This window comes from Microtus oregoni, unplaced genomic scaffold (assembly GCF_018167655.1).
Source record: "Microtus oregoni isolate MIOR12 unplaced genomic scaffold, Mior012 000060F_ref0000265, whole genome shotgun sequence".
Lineage (NCBI taxonomy): Eukaryota > Metazoa > Chordata > Mammalia > Rodentia > Cricetidae > Microtus > Microtus oregoni.
In genome coordinates, this window is record NW_024543870.1 from 4,783,629 (window position 1) to 4,799,624 (window position 15,996).

The 15,996-nt window shown below is 45.8% G+C and overlaps 1 protein-coding gene across 1 annotated transcript in view; it reads right to left on the bottom strand.

Moving 5' to 3' along the window:
• Ttn (titin) overlaps window positions 1-15,996 on the bottom strand; it is a 271,400-nt gene that overhangs the window by 176,205 nt on the left and 79,199 nt on the right. Inside the window, exons 70-95 of the mRNA XM_041639884.1 lie at window positions 14,839-15,117; window positions 14,445-14,732; window positions 14,002-14,280; window positions 13,631-13,909; window positions 13,246-13,524; window positions 12,833-13,120; window positions 12,408-12,695; window positions 11,326-11,607; window positions 10,630-10,908; window positions 10,223-10,504; window positions 9,806-10,084; window positions 9,422-9,709; window positions 8,998-9,276; window positions 8,626-8,904; window positions 8,249-8,527; window positions 7,828-8,115; window positions 7,394-7,681; window positions 5,026-5,307; window positions 4,522-4,800; window positions 3,669-3,950; window positions 2,828-3,106; window positions 2,172-2,459; window positions 1,766-2,044; window positions 1,374-1,652; window positions 1,011-1,289; window positions 6-293 (exon numbers count right to left, since the gene is read on the bottom strand). Coding sequence (XP_041495818.1) covers window positions 6-293; window positions 1,011-1,289; window positions 1,374-1,652; window positions 1,766-2,044; window positions 2,172-2,459; window positions 2,828-3,106; window positions 3,669-3,950; window positions 4,522-4,800; window positions 5,026-5,307; window positions 7,394-7,681; window positions 7,828-8,115; window positions 8,249-8,527; window positions 8,626-8,904; window positions 8,998-9,276; window positions 9,422-9,709; window positions 9,806-10,084; window positions 10,223-10,504; window positions 10,630-10,908; window positions 11,326-11,607; window positions 12,408-12,695; window positions 12,833-13,120; window positions 13,246-13,524; window positions 13,631-13,909; window positions 14,002-14,280; window positions 14,445-14,732; window positions 14,839-15,117 — 7,338 coding nt within the window. The remainder of the gene's footprint in view (window positions 1-5; window positions 294-1,010; window positions 1,290-1,373; window positions 1,653-1,765; window positions 2,045-2,171; window positions 2,460-2,827; window positions 3,107-3,668; window positions 3,951-4,521; window positions 4,801-5,025; window positions 5,308-7,393; window positions 7,682-7,827; window positions 8,116-8,248; window positions 8,528-8,625; window positions 8,905-8,997; window positions 9,277-9,421; window positions 9,710-9,805; window positions 10,085-10,222; window positions 10,505-10,629; window positions 10,909-11,325; window positions 11,608-12,407; window positions 12,696-12,832; window positions 13,121-13,245; window positions 13,525-13,630; window positions 13,910-14,001; window positions 14,281-14,444; window positions 14,733-14,838; window positions 15,118-15,996) is intronic.

The window sequence follows — 15,996 nt, forward strand, 5'->3', positions numbered from 1 at the left end:
CGAACCTGTGAGAATGAGTTTGGCACCAGATGAAGCAGAGCCCACGGGATTTGTGGCAGTGCAAGAGTACTGGCCTGCAAGACTCCTGTCTGTTTTAAAGATGTTCAGAGTGGCGATGTTGTCTAAAAAGGATGTTTGCACATTTGGGCTGTCTTTCAGTGGTTTGCCGTCTTTGAACCAAGACACGGAGATGGGCTCTGATCCATTTATGGCACATTCAAAAACCACTGGCAACCCCACGGTTTCCTGCACATCTCTCAGTTGCCGAGAAAATGACGGCGGAAGCTTTTGCTCTGCAGGAACAGGATTAAAGCAATGAACACAGCTCCTTATCTTAAATTTAGTTATAGGCATCCCGCAAACATACAGGAATCTGTCTAGAGATTCAAGGAAGTGTTGAGGGCTCTCAAATTAACTTGGAGATGGAAAAGGACATGTGAGTTTTTAGAGAACTTTGTATAGTAGAAGACATGGAACAAAACAAAGTAACAAAACCTGTACACCAACAAGATGCTGATCAACCAGAGATCTAACTCTGTCACCCAGCAGAACCTCCTGCTTATTAAACTGTCTCCTAGGAAGCTGAATGAGACAGGCATGGAGTGAATTTAAAAATATGAACCGATTATATTCCTTTAAGATTTAAAGAGATAAATGGTAGCATGATCTATTTGTCAACATTTTGCTGACTCCATACAAAGAATGTAGAAAAAGTGTAGCCAGGTGTGGCAGTACACACACCTATAATCTCAGAACTCAGGAGGCAAAGGTAGGAGGGTGATCCATGGGTTCAAGATCAACCCATCCAACTTGGTCTGCTTAACGAGTTTCATCCAGTAGGAGACATATAGTAAGATCTTCAGAAAAACAATCACCCGAGGAAATGCAAACTGGAATTACTTAAGCCCCAAAGCAGCATCTCTATTTCCCCCTAAAGAAGGCCCTTGTTGAGCATTTTAAGCATTTTAAAAGAAACACATATCCATCTGCTTTGAAAACATCATTGTCACCTTGAACAGTCAGGAAAGTTGATGAAGATACATCTCCCACGCTGTTCTCAGCCCTGCAGATATATTCTCCGCTGTCGCTGCCATCAACCTGGGTGAAAACCAGCGTAGCCACGTTGTTTTTGAAATGCATTTTGCAGGTGGCAGTGGGCCTCAGCTTTGTGTCGCCTTTATACCAGGAGACCCCGATTTCAGGCGTCCCGCCAAGCTGGCATTGCAAAGAGGCAGAATCGCCGACTGTCACCTTCACAGGCTCCAACTGCCTGACAAAATAGGGTGGTTCTGCAGCAAAAGACATAAACATCCATGAAGGACAGGTCAGGACCACTGGCTGGGTGTGAGGCTCTGAGTGCAATAACCACGAACCTAGTATCAGGATCTGGGCAGAGCAGGAATCCTTGCCGGAAGCGTTTTCAATATAGCAGTTGTATTGGCCCGCGTCGTCCACAGTGCTGCTCAGAATCTCTAGGATGGCGGACTTTTCGGTGGTGGTGATATTACACCGTTGGGAAGGAGTGACATTTATACCATTTTTCTTCCACGTCACGGAGATGGGAGGAGTCCCAGAGAAGGTCCCTTCGAGGATCAGGGGCTTGCCTTTCTCTATACTGTAATCATTGAGTCTCTTCACAAATATGGCTGGAGCTGGTGTGAACAAATTGATAAAACAAAATCAAATACACACAAACACACACAAAGGCACAGCGCATCTGACTGCTATGTGCCATTTAATTGTTTAAACAGAACAGCAAGCACACCTTTTACGAAGAGATGTGTTGTACAGGAAGCCCTGCCAGCCTCGTTACTAACTATACAAGTGTACTCTCCACTTTGGGATGTGTCCACGTCAAACAACTCCAGTTCCGCCACTGAGTCCTGCAGAGACACATTGCACCTGGCCCCAGGCACAAGCTCGCTGCTCCCTTTGAACCAGCTCACACTGAAGGGAGGTGTTCCTTTCACAATGCTTGTGAAGGTGACATTACTGCCGGTTAAGACATCCACGGGGTCAGGTTTCTGAACAAAGGATGGTGGCTCTATAAAAAAAGAAAAAAAAATACAAATTGGTAAATGGTTAGTATCTGCGACCTTCAACGGCTAAGTCCTCTGTGCAACACGGTTGCCTATGGCTGTGTTTTGAACATTGCTGTGATTTGAACTGACCTCTCACTGCCAGAGGGGCACTACATTCATCAGAGCCGGCCACATTGGTCGCTATGCACGTGTAGTCGCCAGCGTCGGATTCTTCCAGCATGTTCACAGTGAGGGCACATGTGTTGTCTGTCAGTGTGGTCTGGTATTTCCGGCCACTGCTGATCTCGTTCCCATCATGGAACCACACGACAGAGATCGGGGGTGACCCGTAGACTTTGCACTCCATCACAACGGAGGAACCGGACAGACCGTTCGTCTCCTTCAGTTTTCTTGTGAACGAAGGAGGGATAACTCGATCTGGATAGGAGAAAAAGCAAACACAGCAAGGAGTGTCAGTTATTAAAGGACCCAAAGAGAGAATTGTTCTTTTGATGGAATATGGCTCGATCTATCTGGCCCTTTGGAAAGATTCTCTAGGTATTCGCCATGGGGTTACACAACATAAAGCCTGGAGAATGTGTGAACTAACTTCCTAGGGATTCTTCCCAAAAGAAAGGAATGTAACTTTGAGTATGGTTTTCTTCTGTTTGTGCATGTCTGCTGCCTCTGACCCTGCTGCACCTGAGGATGTGAAGACTCGTGCTATACTGGGAAGGATGGAGCTTCTCTCTTTAGGACAGTTGGGGTCTTCACTGCTATCAAGGTGAATGAATAGGCCAACCAACCTGAAACTTGAATCGAGACCGTGCAGCTGTCTTTGCCCACAGGATTTTGCACCTCAAAGCTGTATATCCCACTGTCACCAGGTGCCACGTTGATGATTTTCAGGCCTGATACTTTGTTGAAGAAGCTTATCTTGTATTTGCTGTCACTCGTGAGTTCCTTTCCATCCTTCAGCCACTTGGTACTGAGTTCAGGCGTTCCAGACACTGTACACTCCAAGGTACAGGTGTCTCCTGCAGTGACCTTAACGGATTCTGGCTTTTCCACGATTGCTGCAGGCTCTGAAATAGTTGAATATCACAGCATAATTTAAAGTAAATGATGTGGGAGTGTCATATATCAATCTGTTGATTTCATTGGTTAAGCAATAAAGAAACTGCTTGGCCCTGATAGGTTAAAACATAGGTGGGAGGAGTAAACAGAATAGAATGCTGGGAGGAAGAGGAAGTGAGCTCAGAGAGATGTCATGCTCCCCTCTCCCGGGCAGATGGGAGAGCTCTGCTCTCTGAGGCAGACGCACATGATGAAGCAAGCCGCCAGGATGGACGTAGGCTAGAATCTTCCCGGTAAGCGCACCTTGGGGTGCTACATAGAATATTAAAAATGGGCTAGTCCAGGTGCGAGAGTTAGCCGAGAAGAGGCTAGATATAATGGGCCAAGCAGTATTTAAAAGAATACAGTTTGTGTGTTGTTATTTCGGGTAAAGCTAGCCAGTGTCCAGGGTGCTAGGGACGCAGCCCCGCCGCTCCTATTACAACAAGTAAAATAGAATTAAAAAATAACTAAGGGAACCACAGACCTGCATGCAGGCCCTGTGTTCATGAGGACACCCTATGGACTCACCGAGAACAGACAGCGTGGCGTGGCACTCCTGCATGCCCGCATCGTTTCTGATCTGGCAGGTGTATTTCCCAGAATTGGCTGGTTCTGCTCTGGAAAACTGTAGGGTTGCAATGTTTTCGGAATAAGAAATCCACACGTTGTCGCTTTCTCTAACTATTTCCCCTTTGTCCTTGAACCATGCCACTGAAATGGGCTCAGCGCCTTCAACTGTTGCCTGCAGCTGGACTTCTTTGCCAAGGATGGTGGAAATGTCACTGAGCTTCTTCACAAACCGTGGTGCCGCTGAGGAGAAACAAACAGGAAGACGGGCTTTAACATCTACGGGACTGGAAGCGTTTCCCTCAACACTCCCGTGATAACGTAGCATTTCATTTTGTAAAAAAGAAGCAATGGGACTGAGAACCCCTTAAAACAGTGATTCTCAACCTTCTAAGTGCTGGGACCCTTTAACAGTTCATGTTGTGGTGACCCTCCAACCACAAAATTATTTTTGTTGCTACTTTATAACTGTAATTTTTCTAAAGTTATGAATCAGAATGTGAATATTTGTGTTTTCTGATGGTTTTAGGTGACCCCTGTGAAAGGGTCCTTTGACCCCCCCATCCCCAAAGGGGTCATGACCCACAGGTTGAGAATCACTGCCATAGAGTCTGTATCCAAAAGAGGCTGAATAGAGTCTAAAGTCCAAGGAAGACACATCACTATTTTGGGGGGCTATTTAGTTTGAGTTAGATGAACGAAGTAGACCAAACATGGAAGGATTTAGATAGAAAAGATTGTTAGTGTTAAACAATCAACAGCAATGTGGGGTGCAGCATTAACGGTAAGCAGAAGAGAAGGATGTGACTCGTACCTTTCAGAGTGACGGAGCCAATGCAAGTGTCACTCCCGACGTCATTGGTGGCTCTGCAGTGGTACTCCCCGATGTCAGCGGTGTCTACGTTCAGGATGTGGATGCTTGTGAGCAAGTTCTCAGACATGATCTTGTACTTCTTGCCACTCCTGAGTTCTCTCTTGTCTTTGTGCCAAGAAACTTGAAAGGGAGGCGTGCCCTGCAGCTCGCATTCTAGGTGAACATCAGCTCCTTTGAGGGTCTCGACAGGAAAAGGCTTCTTGCGGAACACTGGTGGTTCTGGAATTGAGGGGGAAAGGAAAGTCCATTAGGATGGACTTTGTGTTTAGACAAGGGGAAGAATTAGCTTTCTACCCCATTAGAGAAAGGGAGAAAATATCTCTCCCATTTTTCTAAAAATTGGATTGTTACACAACTTTAAAACATTATGGGAGAAGAAAGACTGAAACACAGTGAACAAAAAGAGGAGCTGACATACAGGGCAGAGGTGGGGCAAAGCCTGACCTTTAACCTTCAGGGAGGTGCTGCTGCTGGCGCTCCCTGCTGCATTGCGAGCCTCGCACGTGTAATCCCCGCTGTCTTCCACACTGAGACCGTGCATCTCCAGCACTGCCACCGAGTCCTCGAACGACATTCTGAACTTGCTGCTTTCTTGAATTTCAACCTCGTCCTTGTACCACGAAACCTTGATTTCTGGAGACCCGCCTATTTTGCATTCATATCTGGTAAACTCATGTTGCTTCAGGATTCGTGATGGGTCTAGCTTCTTAATGAACCTGGGTGGTTCTAGGGAGCCAAAAGGGAAGGCACAAGGCAAGGGACAGGAAAGACAGATGTATTACAAGATGGGGTGAATAAAGAAATCTCTTTCAGCATGGACTTCATCTACAGGAGACAAATTCATCGGATGCAGTTTAGTGAAGGGTAGCTAAGTGATTCCTACATACCCTAAAGGAGTTTATGTTTTGTGAACCCCATTACCCAACTGTGGCTAGAGAAAGAAGGAGAAGGCCTCTCTCTCGATTACATACCTGCCTCCCAGAAACAGAATAATTTTTCTACAGCCAAGTTCACAGGCCACACCACAGAAGCCCCTTGGGGATTGCAGGAGGGAGAGACTGGGGTTATCCTGCCTGCGTGTGAGTCAGTGGGAAGCTACGGCTTCAGAGACGTTCATTATGGACTGTATACAGCCAGAGCAAAAGCGATCATATATCTTAATATTGTAAACTACAATAATCTCTTGTTTGCCTTCAGTAGATATCACTTCGGCGTCTACCATTTCCTTTGGATGAAAGAGCAATGTTTTCTTCACTGACCAAACTTTCAGGCTCAGGAGGTGAATGGTTAGTTGTCTCATGGTACAAAAGGGTCTTGAACAGTATTCCGAATTTCAAGGTATTTATCAACTACTATTTCAGTAAGCCTAAAAATTTTAAATCTGGTTAGATAGCGGTCTGCGGAGGTAAACCTATAGTTTTAGATGAGCATCTGTGAAATGCACCATAATTCTTTCATAACATTGGATGTTATGGCATTTACATCTTAGGAGGCAGGCACATTTAAGGGTACCTTAGCGATCTGGAGTCCTGTTTGACTTAAGTTCCACGTATATCACTTCTTCAACAACGCACTTTGCAACCTGAGACTTTACCTACATCAAACTGCAGGTTCATCCCTCCCCAAATAAAGCCACAGTGACTTTGACCTATTGCTCCTTATCAACTCTGAAATAAACCTTCCTTGTGTGACCCAAAGTCCCTGATACATGTCCTGGAACCAGAGGCAGTGGGTCAGTTCAGCCTACATGGGCACGAAAGCAAACTGTGTCCTCAAAATGGACTTTTAGGGGAACTCTCTTATTTATCATCTTAGGGTTATACATGATTGGACACGTATATGATTGTAATTAGATGTATCTTGGGAAGGACATGAACAATGAGTTAGGGCTTACACCCATGACTGTCAATCACAACAAAACTATCCACACCCCAGACCTAGCAACCAGCTCTTTGTCTTCATAGACGCAAAGGTGGGAGCCCTAGGCAGTGACCAGGGGGCTCCTGGGTCAATTCCACTCACCGCCTGCTGTTATCTTGCAGAGTATCAAGTATGCACTTTTGCATGACCTTCAAACGAAACTCCTCAATACTCTGCTAATTGTGTGTGCTTCTTCGTTTTTTGAACAAGATGCTAAGAACTTGGGAAGCCCTGGTCCAGATGGCAAGCCTGGCTAACACCAAGTCCCCTGACTTCTGCTTTCATTAAGCATAGTTGGTGGAAGAAAAGAAGCTCACCTCACAGTCGACCTGATTTTCTGGGAAGGACTTGATAGTTTGGAGTGGTGCTCTGTTTTAGAGGGTAATGAATTCACTAATTTACTAAGCACTACCAAAAATAGGTCATTTGAAGTAATTAATTTTTTTTTTGCCCTGTGATAACTTTTTTCCAAGCTAGGCTTTTCTTATAATTCTAGGGAACTTTTTTTGTTCATTTTTCTCCTTCATCTCTATTTGCAGAATTTGGAAATATATTTTTCTAATTTTCTATTTTGAAAACAAATTCAAGGTATTTTTCCACTTAGATCTTGGATTCTTTTGTGGCCCCTCTGTTCCTTCCTCCCTCCACTTCTTCTTTCTTCCCTTCTTTTTCTCCATCTTTCTGCCATATGCTATTAAGGATCTAACACAGCACGGCCTTGCGCATACCAGGCAAGCACTATCCCATCGAGCCGTACCTCTAGCCTCATTTGATCACGTGTAATTATGTGACTTTGGTCCTATCTATATACAGTCTTCAGGCATATCAGCCACCTACATTTTAAGACACGGAAAACATGAAAGAGATTTCGGCACTTCACTCTGAGGAGTACCTTGGACACCCAGCTGAGCAGAACAAGAGTCCTTTCCGGCAACGTTGCTCGCGTAGCACGTATACTGCCCTGCGTCACCTTTGGCTACTTTGAGCACGGTCAGCGTGGCAGTGTTTTCAACCAGGGTCATCTTGTAGTTGCCCCCAGGGCGAATCTCACGGTTGTCCTTGGCCCAGGTGATTTTGATTGGCGCGGTTCCCGTGACGTGACATTTAAAAGAGCCACTTTCCCCAAGAGCCAGCTCTACCGACACTGGCTTCAAATCAAAGAAGGGAGGTACTTCGTGCTCTGGAAAGAAGGAAGAGCGACATGATGATGTCACTTTCCCTGCCCCAAGATCAGAGACAGAAACCAAAGGGCACCAGTCTTGGTGGCCCGAGGGAGTGAAGCTGGGCTGTAACCGAGAGGGCGGTACCGTGAGTTACTCAGCTCACCTGAGAGGACGAGCTTGGCGCTTGATGAAGCGGTCCCAAGAGGGTTGGAAGCTGAGCAATTGTACTGACCAACGTGGCTCTGGTCAGTCTGCAAAATCTGCAGAGTGGCCACATGATGCACAAAAGACATCTGCAAATTAGAATCATCTTTTAAAAGTACGCCATCCTTGTACCAAGACACCTGAAGAGGTTCCGAGCCGTTGATCCGGCACTCAAAGGCAACCGGGAAGCCCAGAGTCTCGTGGACGTCTTTCAGTTTTCTCACAAACGTAGGTGGAAGTTTACGCTCTAGAAAGGAATTGCAGACAATCCTTATTTATAAGAGAGAAAACACCTACAGCTTATTTGTATCCTCAGAAAGTTCTGATTAAAACTAATCTATCAATACGCTGCAAGACTTTTCAAGCAAAAGCATCATCACCTTTGATAACCAGCACAGCGGAAGAAGCAACGGCCCCCACACTGTTTTCTGCCTTGCATGTATACTCTCCCACATCGCTCTGGTCCACCTTGTTGATGACTAAAGAGGCAACATTGTTCTTGAATTGCATCTTATATGCAGGAGCTGACCGTAGCTTTGTGTGTTCTTTATACCAAGAAATCCTGATTTCCGGGGTCCCATCCACTTTACACTGTAAAGTTGTGGGCTCCCCGATAGCTGCTTCCACATGTTCCAGGGGTTCGATAAAGTAAGGCGGTTCTAAGACACAAAGAACAGTAATTGATCAGCTCACACCAACTCAAAGACAAAGCTGCACAGGAAGAGACAACAGGAGAAGGGGCTAACTGTCAACACACCTAAGACAGACACGAGAGCTTCGCAGATATCTTGCCCAGCTTCGTTTTCTATGAGGCAAGCGTACTGGGCATAGTCCTCTATCGAGCTTTCAAGAATTTCCAGGATGCTGGACTTTTCTGTTGTTGTAATACTGCAGTTGGGAGACTGCGCCAGAGCGTATTCGTTCTTCATCCAGCTCACGGAGATGGGAGGTGTGCCGGTGTAAGTCGCCTCCAGAACGATGGGGCTGCCTCTCTCCACACTGGTGTCCGTCAATCTCTTCACAAAAGTGGCTGGCTCTATAAGGAGAGAGAATGAGGGTAAAGCTGTACCTTCAGATGCTGCATCGGAAAGATTTTAGCAAGGAAAAGGCGCTGGATAAAAGAGCGAACCTTTCACAAAGAGGTGCGTGGTACAAGAAGCGCTGCCGGCATCGTTGGTCACAAGGCAAGAATAATCTCCGCTCTGCAGTGGCTCCACCTCCAGCAGCTCCAGCTCGGTGACGAAGTCTTCCAAGGAAATGGTGCACGAGTCCCCTGACACCAGTTCCCTGCTGCCCTTAAACCACTTGACCTTGAAGGGAGGGGTGCCTCTAATGACACTGGTGAAGGTCAGGCTCATTCCAGGCAAAACTTCCACAGAATCAGGAGTTTGTTCAAAAGATGGCGGTTCTAAATAGCCCAGGAGGAAGGAAGACGAAGAGAAAAGGGGTGTTTGTTACTTAAAGGAAAGGAAGCAAAGATGGAGAAATGAACACAGAGGTGGTTCAGGCTGGACAGTGGGGAGAGAAACAGCGGGGTGTCCTCATCCACTGACCTTGGACAGTCAGCACGGCAGAGCTTTCATCCTGGCCGGCTACATTGGCAGCCACGCACGTATAAGTGCCGGTGTCGGAGGGTTCCAGTGAGTTCAGACTCAAAGTACAGACATTATCCGAAAAGCTGGGCTGACACTTGGGACTACCACCGATCTCGCTTCCATCCAGAAACCAGCCGACTGAAATTGGGGCCGAGCCGGACACTCGGCACTCCAAAACAATCGAGGCTCCGATGGTGGCATTGGTGTCTTTCAGCTTCCGGATGAAGGAGGGCGGGACAATGCGATCTAGAGAAGAAGAAGAGTTGCCATTCAGGGAGCTTTCTCCTACTCCCACCCCTACCGGAGACGCTGTCACCATCACGGCCTCCTTGTCGTACTCACCCGAGATGTGGACAGAGACGGTGCAGCTGCTTTTGCCCACACTGTTCTCCACCTCAAAGGTATACAAGCCCTTGTCGTTCATCTCTGCAGAGGGGATCTTCAGGGAAGCCAGGTTCCTCACGAATGTTATGTGATGTCTGCTGCCTGCGGAGAGTTCTCTCCCGTCCTTGAACCACTTGGCTTTTAGTTCTGGAGTCCCAGCTACAAGACATTCCAACGTGAAGGGATTTCCAGTGGTGACAGTCAGGGGTTCTGGTTTCTCTACAATTCTGGCTGGTTCTGGAAGAAGAAAGTGTGTCGCATTAAGAACAAATTCAGCTCACATTCAGTCAAGAGTTGGATAAGAGTCCTGTCTTCAGGAAGTGATTATAGGTCAATACACGCCTCTTGTTCTCAGAGGTCTACTTTGCTACTAACCTAGTACAGTCAAGACTGCCGAACAGTCCCTCATGCCAGCATCATTTTTGATCTGGCACACGTATTTTCCAGAATGGGATGCTTCTGGACTTCCCAGTTGGAGTGTCGCGATGTTATCGACGAAGGAAATCCTAATGTTCTCACTCTCTCTGATGACATCACCTTTATCTTTCAGCCAGACGACAGAAATCGGCTGGAAACCTTCCACCACAGCTTGCAGTTCCACAGGCTCCCCGATAAGGGTGGATGTGTCACTGAGCTTCTTCACAAACCGTGGTGGTTCTGATGAAAGAAATGCACGGATAAATGAAAAAGTAAGAGTCACAACCAGAGCCACATTAGATATTAGTTGGGCAGGAACAGATCAAAGGAAGAAGCACATTGTGTGTGTGTCTCTGTGTACAAACCTTTGAACTTGACAGCGCAAACACAAGTGTCACTTCCCACCTCATTGGTGGCTTTGCAGTGATATTCCCCTATGTCAGCGGCTTCAAGACTAAAGATATGAAGACTCGTGTCGAAGTTTTTGGAGGTGATTTTAAATTTCTTGCTGCTTCGAACTTGCTTTCTGTCTTTAACCCACACCACTTCGAAAGGGGGCGTTCCCGAAATTTCACACTGGAGGATCACATCAGAACCTTTCAGGGCTCCGACTGGAGGAGGCTTCTGGGTAAAAACAGGAGGTGCTACCGGAAGAAAAGAGGATGAACAATGAACGCAGCTGCTCACCAAAGGGGACAAATGGTGTCAGCATCCACATACCTAGTTTCTAGAATCTAGAGCTATTAGCTATGAAAAGAGATCATTGAGAGAGACTGTGTGGATTATGACGACACACGCTGACACAGGATAATTCACAAACTTTTAAGAGTTGTAAGCTTTTAAATTTTGGACCTTACAGATTGGAGATAAGTCTGTAACAGAGAGCTGGAAGGGGACTGGCGTCACAGATTCCTAAGGAATGCAGGGTTTTATCTAATCACCAGAAATCCTCAGGCTCAGGTCCAGCCTGAGCTCACGTCTGGATATTTGGACACCCTGAGACCTTGAGAGCGATCCTAGGGAGCCCACTGGAGATAAGGGGGAGCAGAAGAGGGGCTAACCTTTAACTTTCAGGGCTGTGCTGCAGCTGGTGTCACCAACGCCATTATGAGCTTCACAGATGTAGTCACCACTGTCCTCAGCACTAGCCTCGTTGATGGTAAGCAGTGCCACAGAATTCACAAAGGACATGTTGTATTTCCAGCTTTCGTGAAGTTCGTTGTCATTCCGGAACCAAGAGACTTTGATTTCTGGGGAGCCGCTGATCTTACACTCCAGTTGGATGGATTCTCCCTGCTTCGCGACTTTCGAAGGGTCTAATTTCTTAACAAACTTGGGAGGTTCTATTAAACCAAAGGAAACAGTCAGTGATAGATAATTATGTGTTAAAGAGTTTATCCGTATAGTCGAGAATCCCCAAAGTTCACATGTTAATCGACTCACTATTAAGAAGGAACTTGCTAATGATTTCATGGTAAACTTTCCTATTAGGTGATTTAAGATATTTATCAGAGAATTTGACTGACATTGTAGGGTCTGGATAGATCAGATAAAACATACCAGCTAATATAATTGCACATATATTTGATCGAAATTTTGTAACGATAAACCAGATGTTATATAACAAGAAATGATAAAAAGGGAGAGTAAAAAATTGAAACTATATTTTACAAAGTTAAATGGAAGAAGACTTCTTAAGAATTTAAAGACAAGAGCAAAATCTTTGGTTATTGCTCCTCTAACACAAAGGCATAAACTCAAATATAACTGCTAGTTTAACTCAAACATTTAAAGACTTAAGACAGCTGAAAATGGTGTCTCACACTTATATTCCTAGCTCCCAGGGGACTAAGACAGGAAGATTTCTATGAGTTCCAGGCAAGCATAGACCATAAAACCAGAAACAAGCCAGGTGAAACTCAATGTCTTTCTTATTTTTGGCATGACTGAGGGATTTAGCCCAGGGCTTCACATGGGCAAGGGAAGTGCTCTAAAACTGAGTTAGGCACAAGCAGGAAAAAAACAAACAAACAAACAAACAAACCATGATTTGACACACAAAAGAGGATGACGCAAGTATATATATATATATATATATATATATAGTCGAGAACCAGTCTTGGCAAACACTAGGCGGTGGTACCTTTTACACTCAGCTGGGCAGAGCACATGTCTTTGCCAACGTCATTGGTTGCTTGACAAGTGTATTGACCAGAGTCTCCTTTGCCCACTTTAAGAATCCTCAGATGGGGAGTGTTCCCCACACACGTGATAGTATAGTTTCCTCCAGGTCGGATTTCCTTGTTATCTTTTGACCAAGTGATTCGCATCGGTTGGGCACCGGTAACATGACATTCAAAATCTGCACTTTCTCCGGCAATGACATCTATTGATACCGGCTTGATATCAAAGAAGGGGGATTTCTTAGGTTCTGGAAGATGAGAAGAAAAGGCAATGTGTATACAATAACATGGATCTTGCTTCCCTTTTGGCTGTCGGCTACTTCTGTCTTCACAATTAAATAAGAAATCAAGGCAGGGAAAGAGTAAGATGGGCATGGGAACAAACCTCTTGCCGACAGTCTAGCAGTCGACGCGGCGGTGCCGAGTGGATTGGAGGCAGAGCAAGAATACTGGCCAGAGTGGCTCAAGTCAGTCTGCAAAATTTTTAACGTCGCCACATTATCCACGAATGACGTCTGTAGATTTTCATCATCTCTTAAAAGCACCCCGTCTCTATACCAGCACACTTGGATGGGTGCAGAGCCATTCAGGCGGCAAGTGAGTGTAACTGGTAACCCAACAGTTTGCTCAATGTCCTTTAATTGTCTTGCAAAGGACGGTGGGAGCTGGCGCTCTGTAGGAAGACAAGTTATACTTGAGGTATTAATATTAATGGATGAAAGGAGAAAAGTCCCCATAAAGATAAAGGAGTTAGAGAGGGGAGAGGAAATGTCTGAGTGGCTAAGCTCAAAGCGTCACCTTGAATTCTGAGGACCGTCTTAGAGGCTGCCATTCCTATGCTGTTTTCCGCCATGCATGTGTATTCCCCGCCGTCATTGATGCTCACTTTGTTAAAGACAAGGGTGGCCACGTTGTTTGTAAAGTAGGTCCTGTATTCTGGAGTTGACCTTAACTTGGTGTCTCCTTTGAACCAAGACACTGTAATTTCTGGTGTCCCAGCTACTTGGCATTGCAAGGAAGCCGAGTCTCCAACTGCCGCCTCCAGAGGCTCTAATTCCGTAACGAAATAAGGCGGTTCTAAAGAAGAAAGGCTCACAGTCAGCAAACGGAACGACGCAAGAGCAAAGGACCCACCCTGCATACTGGATACATGCAAAATTCTCAAGAGAGGATGATCACACACCTAAGGTAGACACCAGAGCTTCGCAAACATCCCTTCCTGCCTCGTTCTCAATCTCACAGGAGTAGCGCCCTGCGTCCCCCTTTGTGCTGCTCAGGATCTCCAGGATGCATGTTTTCTCTGTGGTGACGATGCTGCATCTTTCCGACGGAGTTATGCCAATACCATCTTTTTTCCAGGTGACAGAAATTGGAAGTGTTCCAGTATAGGTACCCTCCAGAATGACAGACTTCCCGGGTTCCACAGAGTGGTCACTTAGTTTCTTTACAAACGTGGCTGACTCTGATAAGTGAGAAAGCATTGTAGTTAGGCACACCATAAAGCCACCAAAATGCTAGGCGTCAAAAGAAGGAGAGTGGGCGTGTTTGGCAAACCTTTCACAAAGAGATGTGTAGTGCAGGATGCCCGGCCGGCATCATTAGAAACCACACAGGTGTACTCTCCACTCTGAGATACGTCAGTATTAAATAATTCCAGTTCTGCCACGGTATCCTCAAAATAGATGTTGCACCTGTCTCCCTTCACCAGTTCTCTGGCACCCCTAAACCAGCCGACCTTGAATGGAGGGGTTCCTCTGATGACGCTTGTGAAGGTGACGTTTTTGCCCGGAAGGACTTCCAGTGGTTCAGGCTCTCTCACAAAAGAGGGCGGCTCTACACAGACACAGAAGACAATGGAAGGGTCCAGTCAGCTTTAGGCCTTACTAACGATTTCGAATAAAAAAAATAAGAGTACCTCAGGTGTGCGTCAGTCTGGACATATGTCCAGAGAGGAATGTTTAGTAAATGCCACACAAACTTGACTGTGTATCACTAACCTTGTACAGTCAGTGTGGCACGACACTCATCAGAGCCGGCCACGTTAGCAGCCACGCACGTGTAACTGCCCACATCCGATGAATCCAGAGAGTTCAGCTGTAACGTGCAGACGTTATCTGAAAACGTCGTCTGGTACTTCGCTCCACTGACAATCTTAGTCTTCTCATGAAACCAGGCGATGGAGATAGGGGACGACCCAGCCACTTTACATTCCAAGACGCAAGAAGTGCCCAGGACCCCACCGGTATCCTTCAGTCTCCGTGTGAAAGAGGGAGGAACCATTCGGTCTGCGCGAAGAGAGGGAAATGGCTTGCGGTGACTTATGGAAAGAGGGAAAGAAAGCTCACAAGAGAAAGTGGCATGAGCGAGCTGAAGAAAACGCCCCAAACTGACCTGATACATCCACCACAGCAGTGCAGCTGCTTTTCCCGACGTTGTTTTGAACCTGGAACGTGTAGGTGCCTGCGTCTTCCTTGTCAACCGAGAGAATTTTTAAGGAAGACATTTTGTTGTAGAAGCTGAATTTGTGCTTTTGGCTACTGGTCAAGAGCTTCCCCTCCTTGTACCACTCCACAGAGAGCTCGGGAGTACCAGCCACCTTACACTCCAGGGTGCATGTTTCTCCCACAGTCACCGTCATGGAGCCTGCCTTCTCTACAATGACTGCAGGCTCTGAAAGAAAGCATGAGATGCATCGTTGGAAACCTGGATCTTCCCTTGTATCTCTTCTCTGAACTGCAATGACTGTTTCTCTCACTGACGGTTCCATTTTCTCTCTCTCGGCTCTAAAATGTGATCTGTAATCCTACGCACTCATAAAATTATTTGCAATAATTAAAAGGATGTTTGGGCATTTGTCTACTCTAAAACAATCTAGGCAATGTATATCAGACAATGTAGTTTTTTTTTAAAATAGTACAAACACTATTTTGTAAGTACGTCTGTGTGTTTGCTGGAGGGTATATGCCACAGAATGCATATGGGGTCAGAGGACAAGGCAGTCCAAGGATTGAACTCAGGCCCTCAGACACAGTGGCAGGCACCTTTACCCACTGAGCCATCTCACTGGGCCCCACATAATGTGTTTTGATTTGCACTTGACGTTCTTTAGAGCAGAAGGCTCTGCTAATGAGTTACTCGGTGTTTTTTTCCCTAGAGAAGAGATCTCGAACATTCTCCTCATTTTCATTCTTATCGCTGGATGGAAATTTAATATCCCCAGCAATGAACGTGCAAATTTTTCCTTCAAACATTGATCTTTGGAGGTTTTTACCAGCGTAACCACAACTAGTCTGAAAGCAAAATTTTCTTGTAACAGTGGAGAGGCTACTAGTGGGTTTGTGTTGAAATAAAAGATAATCAGATTTGCTACCCACACAGAAAAGCAGGGCAGGCATATAAATAAAACAGCTAGCTAATTTTTTTTGTAAGAACCATAGGAATCAGAAAAGAGCACTTAAGATCAACTGTGTCTTTTTCCTAAGCCTTCCAAACAGTGAAGCTCAATAAGGTTCTGGAAGAAATTCAGAACGAAGATATCACATGGAAGTC